The sequence below is a fragment of the Cyprinodon variegatus genome, unplaced genomic scaffold, assembly GCF_000732505.1.
Source record: "Cyprinodon variegatus isolate N-32 unplaced genomic scaffold, C_variegatus-1.0 Scaffold152, whole genome shotgun sequence".
In the NCBI taxonomy this organism is placed as follows: Eukaryota; Metazoa; Chordata; class Actinopteri; order Cyprinodontiformes; family Cyprinodontidae; genus Cyprinodon; species Cyprinodon variegatus.
Window position 1 is genome coordinate 271,287 of NW_015150605.1, and position 17,987 is coordinate 289,273.

Consider the following 17,987-nt stretch of genomic DNA (forward strand, 5'->3'; position numbering starts at 1 on the left):
TATATATATATATATATATATATATAAATAAAGTACTTTCAGAAGTTTGAATTCTGAATATGACCAGACTTTGCCTTTAAAGAACCTTAAAGAAGTTGCTAAAATGCTTGTAATATAACTAAGTAACTTTCTCATATGAACTATTAAATAGTTCCTCAGAGCTCAGCTTCCATCTTGATCTGGCTACAAAGGAGGGCTGGATCACCTGCTGACCTCATCATAGATCTCAGCCAATTAGAGGCCTCAGACGATCTAACAGTGGTTGGTTTCTTCAAGGTAAACATGTTTCTATGTTCAGAAGTTCAGACTTCTCTCAGAGTCCTAACCATCTTATTTCTGTGTGTAAAGGAGCTGAACCATGATTACGTTCAGGTGTTCTACGCCACAGCCATTGACCTTCCTGACGTCCGCTTCGCTGTGATACAGAACGACGAAGACTTCGGCAAATACAGTGCTACTCAGGATATTGTTCTTCTGCTTAAAAAAGTACTGACAGGACAAATAATACATCATTAACTGGTGTATACACAAGAAAACTAGAATGAAACAAGCAAAAAATAGTATAGTTCTGTCTGTATTTAAAAAAGCTTGATTTTAAATTGGTTAGCAGACCAGAATAAACAAAATTATAAGTTCATAATGATGTAATCTGATTACTACTCCAGCTTTGGAGGGGTTTTAAAAAACTTTTTTTATTGCATAAGTATCACACTACTCCATAATATCTTACAGGTAGAGGCTTTTATATAGAATGAATATTTAAAAAGAATAAACCGGATGAATAAATTTGTTTAGGTTTTGATTCTAAACATATTTGCAGCAGCAACTTTTTGTATTTTTTGCATTTCTGTGCTTTTTTTCTATGTGTTCAGCCATTCATTCTGAGTCTAATTTCTGTGTGTTACAGTCTCAGCTCATTCAGACCTTCAAAATGAAGCCAGAAACACAGAAAGAGGAGCTGATCAGGTTTATCTCCGTCTACATGATGGATCCAGTCACTGAGTACAATGGACAGGTACTAAATAAAACATACCCAGCTAGGTGCAGCACTGTGTGAAACTTCTACTGTAAAGGAACCACACTTTATGCTACATTTTAAAGAGACCTTCAACATTTCTCCAGGCTTTTTAATGGTGTGTCACTTCTTTTTTAGACTTTGGCTAAATTTTTTCAGGTTCTGATCATAGGAGAACACTGTGCAGGGTGGGAGCTTTGAATGAAGAAAGTAAACAAATGTAAGACCTAGAACATTTCATTCAGCTGATGAACAGTGCCTGGAAGTCAGGTCAGGAATAATAGAAAAAAATTTAAAATATCTACCAGATTATCAACTCCAGTGTCTCTTTGTAATAACAATCCATTGTCTCTGAAAAGCTGCCTGCAGGTCTAGTTTACCGTTGTCCTCTGCTCAGCTCTCTTTTAGCAGGAGACATTTTCTCCATGGCTAAGGAATAAGTTCAAACAGCAAACCAGAAAACAGGCATAACTTTAAAAGCCAGCATGTTCTCTAATATTCAGTTGCTATATCCTAATAAAACAGAGGTGATTGGTTTTTAACCTAAGCATCTTAAGAAAGAATTTGCCAATTAATTTCTCTGGATGGCATTAATGTGCCATTATTTACACAGTTACCTAAAGCCACTCTCCACCATCTGACGAAACATCTCTAAGGTATCATTCTCAGGATCAATTAGAACGACCTCTTCATGCATTTGTTACACAGGATAATCAAAATGCTGCGGTTGGTGACCCCACGTTTCCACACTTTTTTCTGCATTTAAAGTTATTACTCTGGATTTAAAAAAATTTAAAGGTTTCTCACTAACCCTAATCCTCCTTATTTTTTTTAAATCATAATCAAATATAGTTAAGTCATGGCTTATAATTCAGAGCCCTTTGCTCGAAGACAACTTAAATGTGGAAGACAAGCACAGACTTTAGCTATCAGAAACCATTTGTATGGAATCAGCTTTCAGCCTAGTTTTAAAAATGCTGATGAGACCCTCTCTAAAGATACAGCTGATGCCCTATTAATGCTTATTTTTTTATTTTGAATCTATTCCATCTATTTATTTGATTTATTTATTTTGAATCTGGTTTTAGAATAGTTTATATTAATAGTAAACTATTAATAACTCATGTTTGCTTTTATTTGTTTACTTTGTTTAATTAATTCCGATTCAATTTATTTACATAGCTCCAATTCACAACACATGACATCTCAAGGCATTTTACAGTTCACCAGATCATACAGTCAAATTGATTCAAAGTTTTCTATCTAAGGAAAACCTGTTGATTGCATCGACTCATTGACTTAAAGGCAATCCCTCACACTAAGCATGCTTGTAGCGACAGTAGAGAGGAAAAACTCCCTTTTAACAGGAAAAAACCTCCAGCAGAACCAGGCTCAGTGTGAGCCTCCATCTGCCGAGGCCGACTGGGGTTCAAGGAGACAGAAGCAGAGATACAAAAGGCAACTGTAAAAGTTAGCCCTTTCCAGGAAACACACAGCCAGGCAGACAAGCTCCAAGCCAGCTCCCATGTCAGAGGATGAAGAGAGCACATCCAGCCAGTCACAGTCAGAGAAACAGGTGTAGACTGAAAAACAGGCCAATATTGGATCAAAAAACAAAGGTGTGAAATGGCAGCAGTACAGCTGATATTTCTCTGCACGATGGTGTCACAGCCAAATAGGAAAATTAATGCATTAATGTATTAATATATTTTATAGTTTCTTTACAGAATTGCTTGTTGGTAATCCTGAAGTTAACTTATAGTTTATATTAAGCCCCAGATTTTCCACTTCTATTGTTAAAAGGTGGTAAATTGGATTTGATTTAAATTGGTTCTGTTATGGAGAGAAGACATTTTAAAAACCTGAGTACTGGCAGCACAAAAGCAGGTTAATTAAGTATTTTTTTCATATTAACACAAGCTGTTAAATTTGGCTGAATGCTTTCATTTTTGGCCTCCATCTGAACACCAAATACATTTTTTAACACTATATTTTTTCATTGTCCCATCAAAGTTGTTTGATTAATATTACAGGACATTAGTTTCCCAAAGTTTTCTGAGTTGTTTCTGACTTGGACTTGCTAGGAATCATGTATGTTTTTCATCTTTCTCTCTTTCTGCAGACAGCCTCCCTGATCCTTGGTTCCCCTGTGTTGAACCACGCTCTCCTCTTTGTCAACAAAAGTTCTGAGGACTTTGTAGAGATTTTCTCTGCTTTCCACAGTGCTGCAGAGGAGTTCAGGATGAAGGTATAAACAAACAAACTCATTCATTTTTTCACTATTGGGGATATTCCTCCTCATTCATATCATCCAAATTTACCTTCAACATCACATTCATCCTCAACCATCACATCCAGCACCCTAATTATCAGCACTCTACCCACTTTCCTTTTTCCTCTACACAATAACTAATGTACGTCTAAGGAGACTAATCGGTCAAACTCTCAAAATTCACTGACAGCACAGACCTGACAAGGTTTCTGGGTACCACTATCCAGGACCTGAAGTGTGATATAGTCTCTCCTCTGCTTGTCTGTCACTAAAAAGGAGAGCAGATGAGGACAGGGACAGGCTGGAGCCTTAAAGCTGTCGGAAACAAGGGAAAGAGCAGGTAGTTCTCCTTAAGGAGGTTAAAGGAGTTAAAGGCTTCTGCCGATATACTGTAGGACAAAGCGCAACAGGAGATCCCTCATGCCAACAGCAAATAGAAATAAGGTTACAAGAGCATTTCATTTCCATTCAGGATTAAAAAAATTTGCCAATTTTAGTTCATAGTGAAAGAAGTTGGATGAAAACAAAAAACAAACATGCATTATTTTCCTCCCACTGTGTAATCACACACTACATTGGAGTGGTAAAGTTCTCATAAAACTGTTTCAAGTTTCTGTTTTTAAAGTAACAAAATGTGGAAAAGGTTTACAGCTATAGATAGATATGTAAAAACGGTGGATCTTAAGCCAAAAAAAACATTTTTGTTAGGGTTAATTCCTTGACATTTTGATGAAGTTGACAGTATTGACTTTTGTTTGCTGCTCTTTTAAAACATTGAATAATAATGTGCTGATCAGAATTTTGATGCAGATCCAGGTTAATGGTTTTTCTAAGGCCTAAAAATTGTCCTGCATGAAAATGAACAATGACAGGAAGGAACATTTTTTTTAGCACTGACAGAAATCCATTCTGACGATAATCCATAAGATTTGAAGAAAGAGTGTCTCTTAGAATTTTAATGATTAGGGATTAGTTTAAACCCTTTTTTGATTTTCAAAGACTGTTTATGTTTATTATAAGAATGGATTTTTAACAGACGTACACATTTAGAGTGACTGTTTTAAGATTCATATCAGACCAATCAGTGGCAAATTTTCACAGTAAATTTCCAGATCTTAAGCTCCTGTTTTTGACTTTTCTAAAAGCAAACCTTTGATCTCAGAAAATGGACATGGAAAAACATCTGCTCCTGCTCCTTTCAGAAACTCTATATCTTCAACTATTCATCACCAAGTACCCATTTGATCTCCAAAGCCTTGAAGATATACCTTTATGTGTCTCTGCCCAGATTCTGTTTGTCCTGGTGAACGTGGATGAACATCGTAACGGCAGACTCATGGAGTACTTCCGTGTCCGGCATTTTGAAGCTCCTCATATCCGACTAGTGAACCTGACGGATCATGTGACCTACAATTTGCCGTCTGAGACCTTGGATGTGGAGGTCATAAAACAGTTCTGTCAGTCCTACCTTGAAGGCAAAGCCAAGGTAAACCATACACAGAAATGTTGGTTGATATACAGTTATTTCGGTTGGCTAATTGCTTGTGTGGTTTTAACAGCCCAAGTTGCAGAGTGAGCCTGTTCCTGAAGGATGGGATAAGAAGCCTGTTAAGGAGCTGGTGGGAATCAATCTGGAGAAAGTAGCATTCAACCCCAACAAGACTGTTTTTGTCCTATTCTGTAAGTTTACAATTTCCCAACCCTTATGTGAGAGTGTAAGCTCTATTCATTTTATTTCTATCTGAGAAATTTGCTGCTTAAGCTCAGTTTAAATTAGTCCTAGACAGGACGGAAATTGGGGCCCCATGAAAGACAATGCATTAGTGCCCCGCCCCCCAAAAAAAACAAAAAGTATGCAAGCTTTAAAACTGCTATAAAGATGCACAGAAGAGTATCATAAACATTATTTAAACACAGCTGTATCTATGTACAAATGAAATGAAAATAGGTTTTGGATTGTGAAAATATAGTCCTATTAGGTTTCACTATAACTTTATTAAAGGACAGATTATTTTTATACTGGCCCCGAAAATTTATATTTCATTCATGTATACCTGTAATTACAAAACATGTATTTTTGGTGTGTCTGCTTCAGGCTGCTCATGAGAATGATCAACATTTATAGATGTCTTTTAATGGCTGTAATTTCATCTGATTGTTATTGAATCTGAACATAAAAATCTAACTATACATTAACTATACGTTAACTTTACGTTTTATATTGACACAAATTTTAATAAAATATATTCATAAATTATTTCACTGTTTACTGCTTAAAAATGAGGGAGAACACAAAGATAAGTTATTTTTCTGCTGGATTTTTTAAAATATTTTTATATGTTTGAAATATATATCTGTTCTTCTTCTTTTAGGGCTCCCCTCAGTCAAGGGCCCTTGGGAGCTTCCTAACTCCCCCCCGCTCACTGTTTTCACCAACTCTGAATGTTTATCTTAAATCCTAGATGTTCCATACAGTGAGAAGTCCCGCACTGTGTTTCCGCTGTGGGAGGAGCTAGCTCAGGTTCTGAAGGATCGCAAGGATGTAGTTGTTGCTCGCATCGATGCCTCGGCCAATGACATCAACGTGTCTCTGCAGGGGTCCTACCCATCACTCTGCCTGTTTCCTGCTCTTTACGCTGAGAGGGTATGAAGCATGGATGAATTTATGCTTTCTCAAATGCAAAAACGTTCATGTTTTTTTTTGCTGTTTAAATAATTTATAAAACATAAATGTATTCCTTTGTTATTTCGAAGATGGTGATTTACCGTGGGAAAAGGGAGATAAAAGACTTGGTTAGGTTTCTTGATAAAGAGATGAAAAAGGCAAAGAAAGATAGAGTTAAGGTAAATCTACATCTTTTTTTTTTAAATATGAGAACTGTGAAGTTTCTGTGATAAAAATATATATTTTTTGTATTTTGCTTTTCCAGGAGGATGAGGACAGGAGGAAGTACATTGAGGCCATGAAAGAGGAGGAAGCAAAAAAACAAAAAAAAACCAAAGAGGAACTTTGATAGAAAAGCCAAGACAACATTTGTGTCCGAGTGTGTCAGGTGGTTTAAGTATTTTTTTTCAATGGTATGGTTTATTTGACAGAAATAAAATGCTGCCAAAGACTATTTTCTCTGTTGTAACATTTCCTTAGTTTTATCACCAAGAAACGTTCTTGTATGCATACTATTTATTTCACAGCTACCTATGAAAACATTTAGTCTTAGATAAGCTGTATTTAATCACATTTTTGATTAATCTCCACACCTAGGCATAATTACTGCTGGACCAGTAGAGTCCAGAAACCACTTATTTTGAACCTGTCCAACATGATGAAGTAACTATAAGACCTCAAAAACAACCCACCACGGCCCAATAGAAGGTAATGCAAGAGGGCCCGGCTGGTTTGGACCCCAGAAATTAGATTAGAAAACAATGATTAAAGGGAGCTAATAAACTCCTACCATGGTGCGGAAACAGTCATCTGATCCTGAAATTAAACAAGGGAGGTGACTGTAGATTTAAGTAAAAATTGTAACAAGTCTAAAGCTGTTAACATCACGGGAGCAGAATTGGAGGTGCTGGAGGAGTATAAATACCTTGTCGTTCACCTGGACAACTAACTAGACTGCAGACCCAACTGTGAAGCCTTCTACAAGAAAGGACAGAGCAGATTGTACTTCCTAAGGAAGCTTAGGTCCTTCAGCATTTACAGCAAGATGCTGCATATCTGTGGTGGGAGATTGATCTGTTCTTCCATCATCTGCTGTGGTAACAGCATCAGACCAAACACTATAAAAAGAGATACTAAAAATTGAATGAAAGGAATTTTAAATTAGATAAAAAGTTATGTGATTAAACCAAAGGGAAACCAAATCTTTCTGTAACTTTATGATAGCTTAGTTTCTTTAAAGAGTGTAGCTGTTGATTGGGGAGATGTTGGGCAGTAATGGATCTCCTGTAGTGGTCTGTATTGGAGCGGTTCAGGGGAAGAAACACTTGACTGAACACACAATCTGTCAGGATTTGGTAAGGTTTGAGGACCCCAATGCAGAGGCTGAGAGGCAGAGGTGAGTTATTGCCATGGGCGTAGGTTTGCATAGGGACCATAGGGACATGTCTCTACCAAAATTTTGGACCGACCTATTTGTCCCTAATAATAATTTGATGTGAACAACATGTTTATAATTTACTATATAGCGTTGTTGCAGCTGTGGCTTCTTTTCCTCTCGCAGCTCCTCTGCCTGGTAGCTGCAGCTGCCTGGTCTTTCATGCAGCAGCGCTTTTAACAGTGCATACCTTTTCAAAGTGGAAAAAAGACCTAATTCCACATTGGTCAGAGCCAGTGATGCTTTAAACATTAATAAACATCATCTAGTGTGTGCAGTGCCTATAAGATTTGTATTGATGTAGCAAGAAAAGCTGCTGTTCTCTTTAAACAAAACGTGCCCTGATGCTTACATTAAGCATAAAAAAAGAGCATGCATATTTTTTCATAAGACCAATAACATCAGACCAATGAAACTGAAGACCAATGGTGTCCCTACCAAAGTTGAAATCAAACCTACGCCCCTGGTTATTGCAGTCTTTAATGAATCAAGACAGGTAACAGAGGCAGGAATCCAAAATCCAACTTAAAACGTAAAACTTAACCAGAACCATGGAGACATCAGGGGAAAAGAGCACATGGAGTCATGGAAAGGCGAGGAGAGACGAAGTAAGGCGATGAATCAGCACTGAGGAACTGCACAAGGAGAGTATTAATGGGAGACTGAAACAAAGAAGGGACTAACGAGCTGATTGGGAGCAGGTGTGAAGAGAAGAGTCTAGAAAGGAGCTAGGGAAAAGGAGACCAACACAAGAGAGAAAAAAATAAATACTTAAAAAAACAAAAATAAAATCAATATACCTAGAAAACATGGAGCAAAGTAAAACTGAATACTCAAAAGAAAACATAACAGAACCAAATTTTCTTAATTTTTAAAGCAATGTGTTTTTGAACAGAGCCGGTTTCCTTTATTGGCTCCTTGTTCTGCTGGTGATGTATTCTCCACAGCAAACTCGTTCAAAATCAGTAGCGTCTGGCTGAAAAGTAACCACGATTATCGATAAACCAGTAAAACAAAAACACGGATTGGTTCAGATGTAGCAGCTGAAGTTGGTCCTGATGCTGCAGCTTCAGATGCTTCGGTGACGCGCTGTGACTTCATCCGGAGGCTGGAGGAGGGACCCCACCGCTCCGGGCTGCTCTCACCGACTCTTCTAGCTCTCTCAGCCGCTCTCAGGCAGCTGAACATCGGAGGGATGGAGGCAGCGGGCGCGTACGGCGCCAGGAAGGCCGGAAGCGTCCCTTTTGATCCGGTCGCCTTTTTCACACACCCTCGCACCATCCTCAGACTGCTGTCGTGGGTAAGCCTCTTCCTCTGCCATATGTCAAATGCGGCTCTGCGTGAATGGACGGGCCTGCCTGCAGCCCCCCTTTCTCTTTCTGCCTCACATTGTCTTGTTTTCCATTGAAGCGATGCAGCTGTGTTTGCGCACAAAGCTCAATAAGAAACCGAAATGATCTGTTTCTAATAGAAGCAAATAAGCTTTATGTGTTTAAAGCTTCGATCAGGATGAAAGCCCAGCTTCCTTTGTGATGCTGTGCAGCTGTGAGTCATCATGTGTCTGTTTTCCCTCATTATTCATATTTACACGGTTTATCGGAATAAGGTAAACTGAACTGCAATAAGGTAAATATGAAAAGGACAAAACAGCTGTAAAAACTAAACAGACACACTGAGGGGTTCTTTAACATGAATAATTAACCAATTTGCTTTAAATGCAATACATAAATCCCCATTCTAAAGCTTCTGTCTATCAAAGTCAAGTCAGTTTTATTGTTAAAATATCAGAATAAGCATTTCAGGCTGTTTATTTATTTATTTTTTTAAAATAGATATTAGCAACATTTCCAACTGACAAACATAAGAATACAGCAAATCCACAAACTGGAGGAACCAGAGTGAATTGATGGTTTTATTAGACAAACACACAGACCAGTTACATTTTTAGTCTTTATATAAACTAGTAAGTAACATTTTCTAATAATGACATATCTGCCCAAAAGTATTATTGTTTTACTGTGATGGCTTGTGGATTTCCAGCGGTGGCCCCATTAGCATGGCTCCTGATCAGTGGCGGTTCCAGAAAATTATAATAAGGGTGGTGAGGGGACAATGAGCACTGAGGGGTGGCCGAAAACTGATAAGTGGCAAAAACATCTTATGGTCAATCTATAGGCCTATAATCTATAGGCAATTGGAAAATGAATGCAACAACATCTATATTTTCCCAAAAAAAATAACTGAAGACAGACTAGATTTTCATTAGGGTCCATGCTGATAAAACTATGCACATATTTGTACATTAGTGTGGTTTAAATTAATTTATAGTTCTACATAATATATGCATTAAATGAGTTGAACAATATTCTTTATCTTTAATTAAATATAGGACTCCTAAGTGACTATGGAGAAAGTATCTTTAGGGTTAAGGTCAATGGTAGGTCACCCTTCTCTTCTATCCATCTGAGCTATGATGTGGGGCTGTGTGTACATAAATGACTGCTACTCACTAGTCACTCACTATTAGTATTGGGAAAAGAGGTGCCAAATAAATTCAGTGCATTTGGCAAATGTTATCATTACGGTGAAAAATTTTTAAGTTATTTATTTTGGTTTGCTTTCAGGCCATCAGTCTGTCTTTTAGTTGTGGTTAGCAACATTTGCTGACTTTATTTGCTATTTTGCTAATATTAAGTCCAACAATAAGCCATTATGAGTCACTGAGAAAAATAAAGCTTCTATATTTATTTTAAATTATTTATTATTATTTATTAAAATTATTTCTGTGCTCTCCTCTTTTTTACGTTCCTCATTTTATCCACTCTCACAATCTTTGATCTTGATGATTTTGACTTTGCGCCTCATTGTTAAATAGATACAAACAAACATTTCTGTGCAAATCTTTCCTAAATTAGGTGACTTAATACTGCTTTGAAACTTTTGCACTGTCTAGTTAATAAATTAATAGAACAGATCACATTTTAGAGGAATGTAATAATAGGTTGAGGATACTCTACCTTTTTATATTATTGTTTGTGATAAATGGAAGGCCTTCGTCCATCAGTGTGAATTTAATCCCTGATGTTTCTCTGTCTTCAGGTTTTCTCCATTGTGGTGTTTAGCTGCATTGTGAACGAGGGCTACATCAACATCGGTAGCGAGCGTTTGCTATGTGTCTTCAACAAAAACGCTGATGCCTGTAATTATGGCATGACGGTGGGCGTGGCCTGTTTCCTTGGCAGCATCTGTTTCCTGATTCTCGATGTTTACTTCCCTTCCATGAGTAACCTCAATGACCGAAAACGGGCCGTGCTGCTAGACCTCATCTTTTCTGGTAATAAAAAAAAATCCAACTTTTGCACATGTTTTTTCCTCATTTTTACAAAGCGATAAAAAAAAGGGGGGGAAGATAAAAACAATTAAAGATAGACATGAAACACAATCTTATTTCTCTCCTCTAGGGGTGGCCAGCTTTCTGTGGTTTGTTGGATTCTGTTTTCTGGCCAATCAGTGGCAGGCCACATCTCCAGATGAGCTGCCATTGGCCCAGGGCTCAGATGCTGCCAGAGCCATCATCGCTTTCTGCTTCTTTTCGATCCTCAGCTGGGTTTGTACCTTTTTTCACACACTACCATTAATCATCATCCTCATATGTATTTAAGAAGCCATGGATTATTTGGAATATTGGAATCTGCTGGACACAATCCCAATCCATTTCATTTTATGGGTTAAAACAGGCTTCTGTTTCAGACTCCTCTTCATCCTTTATGCTGCCTAATATTTGACACATTTTTACACAGTGCAGTTATAATTAGAGCTGAAGGCGCTACAGTTCCACTATAACTAAAGGAATGCTTAAAACTGCAAATTAAAATAAAAAAATCCAGACATAAATTATTTATTATAAAAGTGTAGTGTATTTTACCATTTACTATATCACTATGATTGTTTTTTCTAACATTTCATTGCTCTAAATTCTCTTACAGTATCAATGATAATTTTATTTATTTATTTTTTTACAAAAACAAAGTAGAGATTATGCAATTTAAACTGTAAAGCATCTGGTTTTAAAATCTAGAGATTTTCTCTTCATATCTATCTTTTCATGGTTTTTCTCTGTTTTAAATTTGGTTTAGCCACACATCCTTCAAAAAACAAAAACAAAAAACAAATACAGCTAAGTGTAAGTTGATTGTGAACTAAGTGGTCTCATTATTTCCTGTTCTTTTTTTTTTTTTTTTTTACCACAGTGGGTGAAGCTTTTCTGATATTGCATTTAACAGCCCTGCTATCCCTGTAGGGTCGAGTCACATAAATCTTTCATATTCACACTTTTTACTAACAACTGTAATAGCTCCCAGCTAAATCAATATGCTGTGAGACGTTTTAACTTGTACAGTATCTCCCTCCACAAGGTGTACAGTGGGTTAGTGCACACCAACTCATTATTAGGTGATAAGACAGTGCAGATGCTGGTGTATCCCACATCAGCTGGAGATCACCTCCCAGTGGTCCTACATAGTCAAAATCTAGCAAGTGCATTTTAAATACCTGGGAGTTAACATTGATAATAATTTCAGTAGCCAGTCACAAGTAAACAGTGATAATTTTATATTCTGTCACTCTGTCACTTATTCTGTGATTTTTATACATTTTTTAAGGTCCATATTTGTATTACCACTTTTGCAATAATCCTTTGCTGCTGTAACACCACAATTTCCCTAATTGGGGATGATAAAGGGATTTTCTATTCTATTCTATTCTATTCTATTTTATTACCATCAGATCCATCAGCCTCCTCATTTAGGTTGTTTGTACATATTAATATAAAGATAATTGAATTAATTTTAAACTATGGCATTGCATGCTGTTTTTGCACCTGTTAGACTAAAAGCTGACATTTGAACTTAGATTAAGGCAGCACAAAAAGTTATGAGTTAGATGGCTCCTCTTAGTCCTCAAAAAGTGTTTAAACTGAGCTTCTTAAGATACTTAGATTAGGCTTAAATAGATTCGTTTTGCTGCTGAATATGTCAACTGAACTCATCAAAAAGGTACAGTGTTTCTCTGTGAACTTTATCCTAACCTTTATTGGTAAACTTCTTAATAAACACAGAGGATGAGATAAACTTGTACTTCTAATCATGACAAGAATTGGTGTTTTGACTTTGCTTTATGTATATGCTTACTTTGTTATGTCACAGAGTAGTGCATTGAGTTTGTTATTTTGAAGTTGTCCCTAAGGTTTCACAAGTTTTTTTTTTTTTTTTTTCACATTTCAGCTCCATCATAGCTGCATGGTGGAGCCTGTGGTGATCCATTTTCTAAATGTAGGTTAGAGTTAAATGAAGGAAAGATGAGTAACTAATTCAACAACCCAAATAAAAAAGGCTGTATTATTTCATGTTACTTTATTATTTTGATGATTTCTGCTTCCTAAATAAATGGGTTAGATTGAGGTTTTCATGTTTTGACAAGACATCCATTTCCATCACAATTAGAATGGACTCCTTATTGTTGTGCCTCTTTTCTTGAGATTCATCTTTAGAAGTTTGAAATACACATTTTAGTTTCAGTTCAGTTTATTTATTCATATAGCACCAATTCACAACAAATGTCATCTCAAGGCACTTTACAGAGACAATTTAACCAGAACATACCATTAAACTGAAAGGAAAACTAGTTTCTCTCCAGGATGGTGTAACAGCCAAATAGGAACAGACCAGATGAAGCTACTATGAGAAAAAGTAGAGAGAGCATAACGTTAAAGATTAAACTAACTAATTCTGTAGAGTGGGAGAATGGAGATAGAATAAAGCAGAATGATGAAAAAGGGGTCCCTATGTCCTCCAGCTGTCTAAGCCTATAGCAGCATTACTATAGAGATAGCACTGGATAACTGGAGCCACTCTAACTATAAGCTTTATCAAAAAGAAAATTTTTAAGGCTACCCTTAAAAGTGGGAGTAGGATAATATATTCCTATTTGCTTGTGTTTATTAACAGTATTTTGCACAAAAACAAAAAGCAAATTCCACTTTTTAAGGACTTGCAAACATAACTTCACAATTGAAGTCTGCTGTCATCCCTCCCTGAGCACCAAACTCCGACACATATTGAAAAAACTCTATAATGAAGAGAGATTTGGGGATTTATGAAAACTTTTTTCTTATTGACATCCATCCATCCATTTTCTTCCGCTTTATCTGGGGCCGGGTTGCAGATGAAGCAGCAGAAAGCAGAGATTTCCAGACATCCTGATCCACACACACCTCCTCCGGCTGCTCTGGAGGGACCCCGAGGTGACACCAGGCCAGTTCAGAGACATAGTCCCTCCAGCATGTCCTGGGTCTTCCTCGAGGCCTTCTCCCAATAGGAAATGCCTGGAACACCTCCCAAGAGAGGCAACCAGGAGGCATTCCGTAAAAAATGCCCAAGCCACTTAGCTGACTCCTTTCAACGTGGAGGAGCAATGACTGTACTCCGAGCTCCTCCCGGGTAACTGAGCTCCTCACCCAGTCTCGAAGGGTACACCCAGCCACTCTGCGAAGGAACATTTTGGCTGCTTGTATTCGCAATCTTGTCCTTTTGGTCATTACCCAGATCTCATGACCATAGGTGAGGGTGGGAACGTAGAACGAATGATAAATCAAAGACTTTGTCCCCCAACAATTGACAAGTTATTGAGAAAGTAAGGAAGGAGAAAAGTGGAAATGATAAATTAAGTGTTTTGGTTTTTGGCTTTAGAACCACCCTAAAAAGTAGTACACTTTTCTAGACTAAAGGTTGTCATCATTCTTAGGAGCATTTGTTGGAACAATTGGAGGTTGAGTGATTGAATAGTACAATCAGGGCCTGTTATCTGCAGCTTCCACAATAATGAAACACCCTTTTTGCTAAAATTGTGAGAGATGCAGAGCCATTTTCACCTCTACAATTATGTCTTCTATTGTTAAACCACCTTAAGCTAGTTTAGTTTAAGAAAAAAAATTGAAGGATACCTGTGAACATGTAAATAAAGACTGATTGTCAATTCTTCTTCATGTGTGGGTTTCTAACAGGCTGTGTTGACACTAAGTGCGCTCCGACGCTACATGACCGGCAGCAAAACAAACTTATTCACCTGGCAGCACCTTGACCCTCCTCCAAGAAACGTCAGAGCCACTCCGTACCCCATCCCCAACGGCGGCACCATCGTCACCACCAACCCCTACCAAGCCCCACCCTTCACCGAAACCCTGGACCCCCAGAAACTCACACAGCAGAGACCTGTGGCTCCTGCTTTTTAGATACGGAAAGTGGGGAGGTGATCTGAATGAAACAACACATTAAGCTGGAAATGAGGACCACCAGCCCTACTGGTTTTAGCGCGTTTCCATCCCCTCCAGGGAGAGGTGGGATTCTGGTTCAAGTGATGTAACATCTATTCTCACCATGGCAACAGCTGGCTAAGCTTAATTAGTTCTAAACACTTGTTCTGTACACACACAAATATTGATGCTTGCGAGCGCAGATGTAGTCACTCACCACCTGAAACCACATGTACAGATTCACACAGAGAAACATCCTGGCTGCATGTTCGTAGGATGAAGTGCAGAAAAAGAGAATTAGATCAGTGATGATGCTTTACTTGCCTCACGAATGAACTTAGCGGGTGGGACGTAAAATCTTTGTCGCTCTTTAATAAACACAAGCCAACGGCTGAAATTATGACCAGGATATTGTGAAATTAACGAGGAAAGCAACAGAAAATGCAGGAAATGCTACCATTTCTTGGCAGTACTGCTTATTATAGTTTCAGTGTTAGAAATGAATGTGTTTGAATATTTTATTGTGATCTGTTGAACTGGTTAGAAAAGGAAATAAACTGTAGTCATCCACACCATGATCCAAGCTGTGATTCTGCCTCTGTTCACATGGTTTTAAAATGTTCTCTCTCTCTTATTTTTGCTATATTTGATCTTAGGAACAGTTTCAAAAGTAATTTAATATTGTGAACGACATCTGAAGATGTGTCTGGCATATTAATCAACATCTGCTGGAAGCCCATAATTAGATAGAGATGAGCTGAATTCATTAGCAGTATAGAAGGCAGCTGCTGAATGTTGGTCGTATTTTTAGATTGTAGGGCACAAACGGGATAGAAATCAGCTTTTTCTGTCAGTCTTTGGGATGAAAAAGAATCAGAATGAAGAGTCATATGAAAGTTAGACAGGGAGTGGTTTTATTCCAGCTCTGTCCAATCATGTACATCTTGCTGAGTATCCTTTACTGCTATTATCCAGACATTCAGAAATGTAGAAATGCAGCTTTCTAATATCACTCCTGTATTTTTAATAAAATATAACCTCTAAAAACTGTAAGCATTGTTTCATCACTTGCATAAGCCCGTCTGTAGCTCCATCCAAGTCAGCTCCCTGCTCCTGTGAAGCTCCGTCTCTTTCAACAAGGAAGAAAAAGGGGGTCAGGCTCAAAGTTCAGACAACAGGGGACCTGCTAACTCTGCAAAGCTGCAGGCACATATATTACACTTAACTGTGTCTGCACTACTTCTACCCTGAGAATACAAAGACATACAGAAGGAGGGTGAAAGAAAAGGAGAGAATACAAATGGATGGGAGCTGGGAAGAAAAAAGGAGAGGTAGACACAACTAAAGCCCAGGTCACACTACGGTACATGGTTTTATCTGAACTGTTCCAAAAGTGAAATCCATTCTACAGGCTTTCATGAACTTGATCCATTTATGGCATTAAATTTACATAAAATCAAAAAGATATTAATGTTGTACAGATCTGCAGTCAGTGAAAAGCACTGTAGCTCAAAATGGAAGAGATAAATTAAGGGAAAAGACTATACTGAAAACCATAAGTTTATCTAAAACAATTTTCCTCTTAACACTTAAACATCAACATATGTTCAGAGTTTAATCCTCAGATCTAAGATTCAAACTTTCCTTTCACTAAAATTCTTGAACTATTTAATTCCTTTAAATTTACATTTCAGTTGTGACAGATGTTTTTCTTAATTATAACATAATTATAAAATCTGTACGTTGAGTAGTTTGATGTTGATTAAAACTATCAAGTGCTTTGCAAAGGTATTTATATCGCTTAAACCCCTACACATGTTTCTGAATCTTCAAAACCAAAAACTTTAATATAATTTAATTTTGAATTTATTGTGACAGAGTCAGAGATAACAGTGACATAAAAATTACCTGACAAATAAATCTATTAATCCAAACCTGAAAGGTGTGCCATGTATTTTTATTCTTTTATTTTACTTTGATACCCCTAAATAAATTCAAGTGCAAGAACAATTGAATAACATTAAAGGACAAACATTTTCCTTAAAGGTATTGTGGAAGATTTTCACTTTTTATTTTTTTTAAAGACCCAGTCCGCCTGCATTTAATAAAATGCACATGCAAAACTCTGTACCCGCTCCCAAGAGGGAACACCTATTAAATGTGTGCAAGACCATACACAAGCCCTTTTCTCCTCGTGCAGGCTCTGTTTAAAAGTTGCTGTTCTTATCATTTATACGAACTTACTGTGTCCGAACGTCCGCCCTAACCCCTAAACCCCTCAATCACTATATAGAGCGGGGACTATATAGTGCACTTTAAAGTGAACTCCGTTAACTTACCGTTCAGACAGATGATCACTGCTTTTTGCTCCCCGTTAGTCACGTAACTCCTCAAATGGTGTTAAACAAAACCAAAGGAAGTCCTATGTTTGCAGTTAGCATCAGTCAAAAAACCGATCGAGGGTGCTCTAGTCATGAAAAGACCATTTTTTTCATTTTCTGTAATAAATCAATTACATGGTGCAGAGTAAATATCACTGTGGACAAACTATTCCAACTGCAGAACATGGTGGTAAGAGAGTCATGCTGAGGGAGTGCTTCCCTTCAGCAGGGACTGGGAAACTGGTCAGAGCAGAAACTGAATAAAAGTAAATATTGGAAAACTCTGGAAAACTTGTGGCTAAGAGTTGAACCTGAGGTGGGGTTCATCATCTATGAGGACATGCAGCTATAGGGGCTTCTAAAATACATAGACTCAGGAGAGGTTTAATATGCCTCACTTTTTAAATTTTAATCTAGTAGAACGGGTTAAAAAATGGATGTCTATTTAATTTTCCTCTGCAATTATGCAATAATTTATTTTTAACTATCACACAAAATCCCACTGAAATTCAAAGCAGCTTGATATTGTAAAATGAAAAAATGCAGAAACGTTCAGATCATTTAAATACTTTTGCAAGGCACTGTAAATAAGAAGAACTTCAATCGCTGTGTTGTATTCTGACCTAGGCTTGTGTGGAAAAAGATGACTGATGGCAACAGGTGAAGAGCAAGCAAGGAAGGGAATTTACCAGTCGAATAAATAGAGCCGGGACTTGGCGGCTGCTGTGTCTGAACTAAAGCTAAGACTATGATAGAAGAAAGGGAAACTTCTCTTTCATGTGTGCAAGACGCACAAAAGAGTCTTTAGGCATTCTCACATCATAAATTATTTTCACACCCAGTGTAAATCTGATAAGAGAACAGGGCCTCTGGTGGGACAGGAGACCCTTCTGTTTTAGATTGCAGCTCA

At 37.5% G+C, this 17,987-nt stretch overlaps 3 protein-coding genes across 3 annotated transcripts in view; 2 read left to right on the top strand and 1 right to left on the bottom strand.

Moving 5' to 3' along the window:
* LOC107086419 (protein disulfide-isomerase-like) overlaps window positions 1-6,316 on the top strand; it is a 9,164-nt gene extending 2,848 nt beyond the window's left edge. Inside the window, exons 3-11 of the mRNA XM_015377348.1 lie at window positions 152-276; window positions 349-486; window positions 908-1,015; window positions 3,138-3,263; window positions 4,576-4,773; window positions 4,847-4,967; window positions 5,750-5,931; window positions 6,042-6,131; window positions 6,218-6,316. Coding sequence (XP_015232834.1) covers window positions 152-276; window positions 349-486; window positions 908-1,015; window positions 3,138-3,263; window positions 4,576-4,773; window positions 4,847-4,967; window positions 5,750-5,931; window positions 6,042-6,131; window positions 6,218-6,301 — 1,172 coding nt within the window. The 3' untranslated portion in view covers window positions 6,302-6,316. The remainder of the gene's footprint in view (window positions 1-151; window positions 277-348; window positions 487-907; window positions 1,016-3,137; window positions 3,264-4,575; window positions 4,774-4,846; window positions 4,968-5,749; window positions 5,932-6,041; window positions 6,132-6,217) is intronic.
* Window positions 6,317-8,371: 2,055 nt separating this feature from the next.
* LOC107086405 (synaptogyrin-3-like) lies at window positions 8,372-17,134 on the top strand. The gene is made up of 4 exons (XM_015377330.1): window positions 8,372-8,687; window positions 10,487-10,721; window positions 10,849-10,994; window positions 14,448-17,134. The coding sequence occupies exons 1-4, from the start codon at window positions 8,583-8,585 to the stop codon at window positions 14,673-14,675; spliced, it is 714 nt and encodes a 237-aa protein (XP_015232816.1). The 5' UTR covers window positions 8,372-8,582; the 3' UTR covers window positions 14,676-17,134.
* cacna1h (calcium channel, voltage-dependent, T type, alpha 1H subunit) overlaps window positions 15,857-17,987 on the bottom strand; it is a 114,237-nt gene continuing 112,106 nt past the window's right edge. Inside the window, exon 35 of the mRNA XM_015377340.1 lies at window positions 15,857-15,943. Within this exon, the coding sequence (XP_015232826.1) occupies window positions 15,857-15,943 (87 nt within the window). The remainder of the gene's footprint in view (window positions 15,944-17,987) is intronic.

Excerpts from the sequence above, each read along its gene's own strand:
- LOC107086405 (XM_015377330.1), top strand. The coding sequence starts at position 8,583 with ATGGAGGCAGCGGGCGCGTACGGCGCCAGGAAGGCCGGAAGCGTCCCT. Across the intron at positions 10,722-10,848 it reads GCTAGACCTCATCTTTTCTG|GGGTGGCCAGCTTTCTGTGG; the intron begins GTAATAAAAAAA and ends TCTCTCCTCTAG. Across the intron at positions 10,995-14,447 it reads TCTTTTCGATCCTCAGCTGG|GCTGTGTTGACACTAAGTGC; the intron begins GTTTGTACCTTT and ends GGTTTCTAACAG.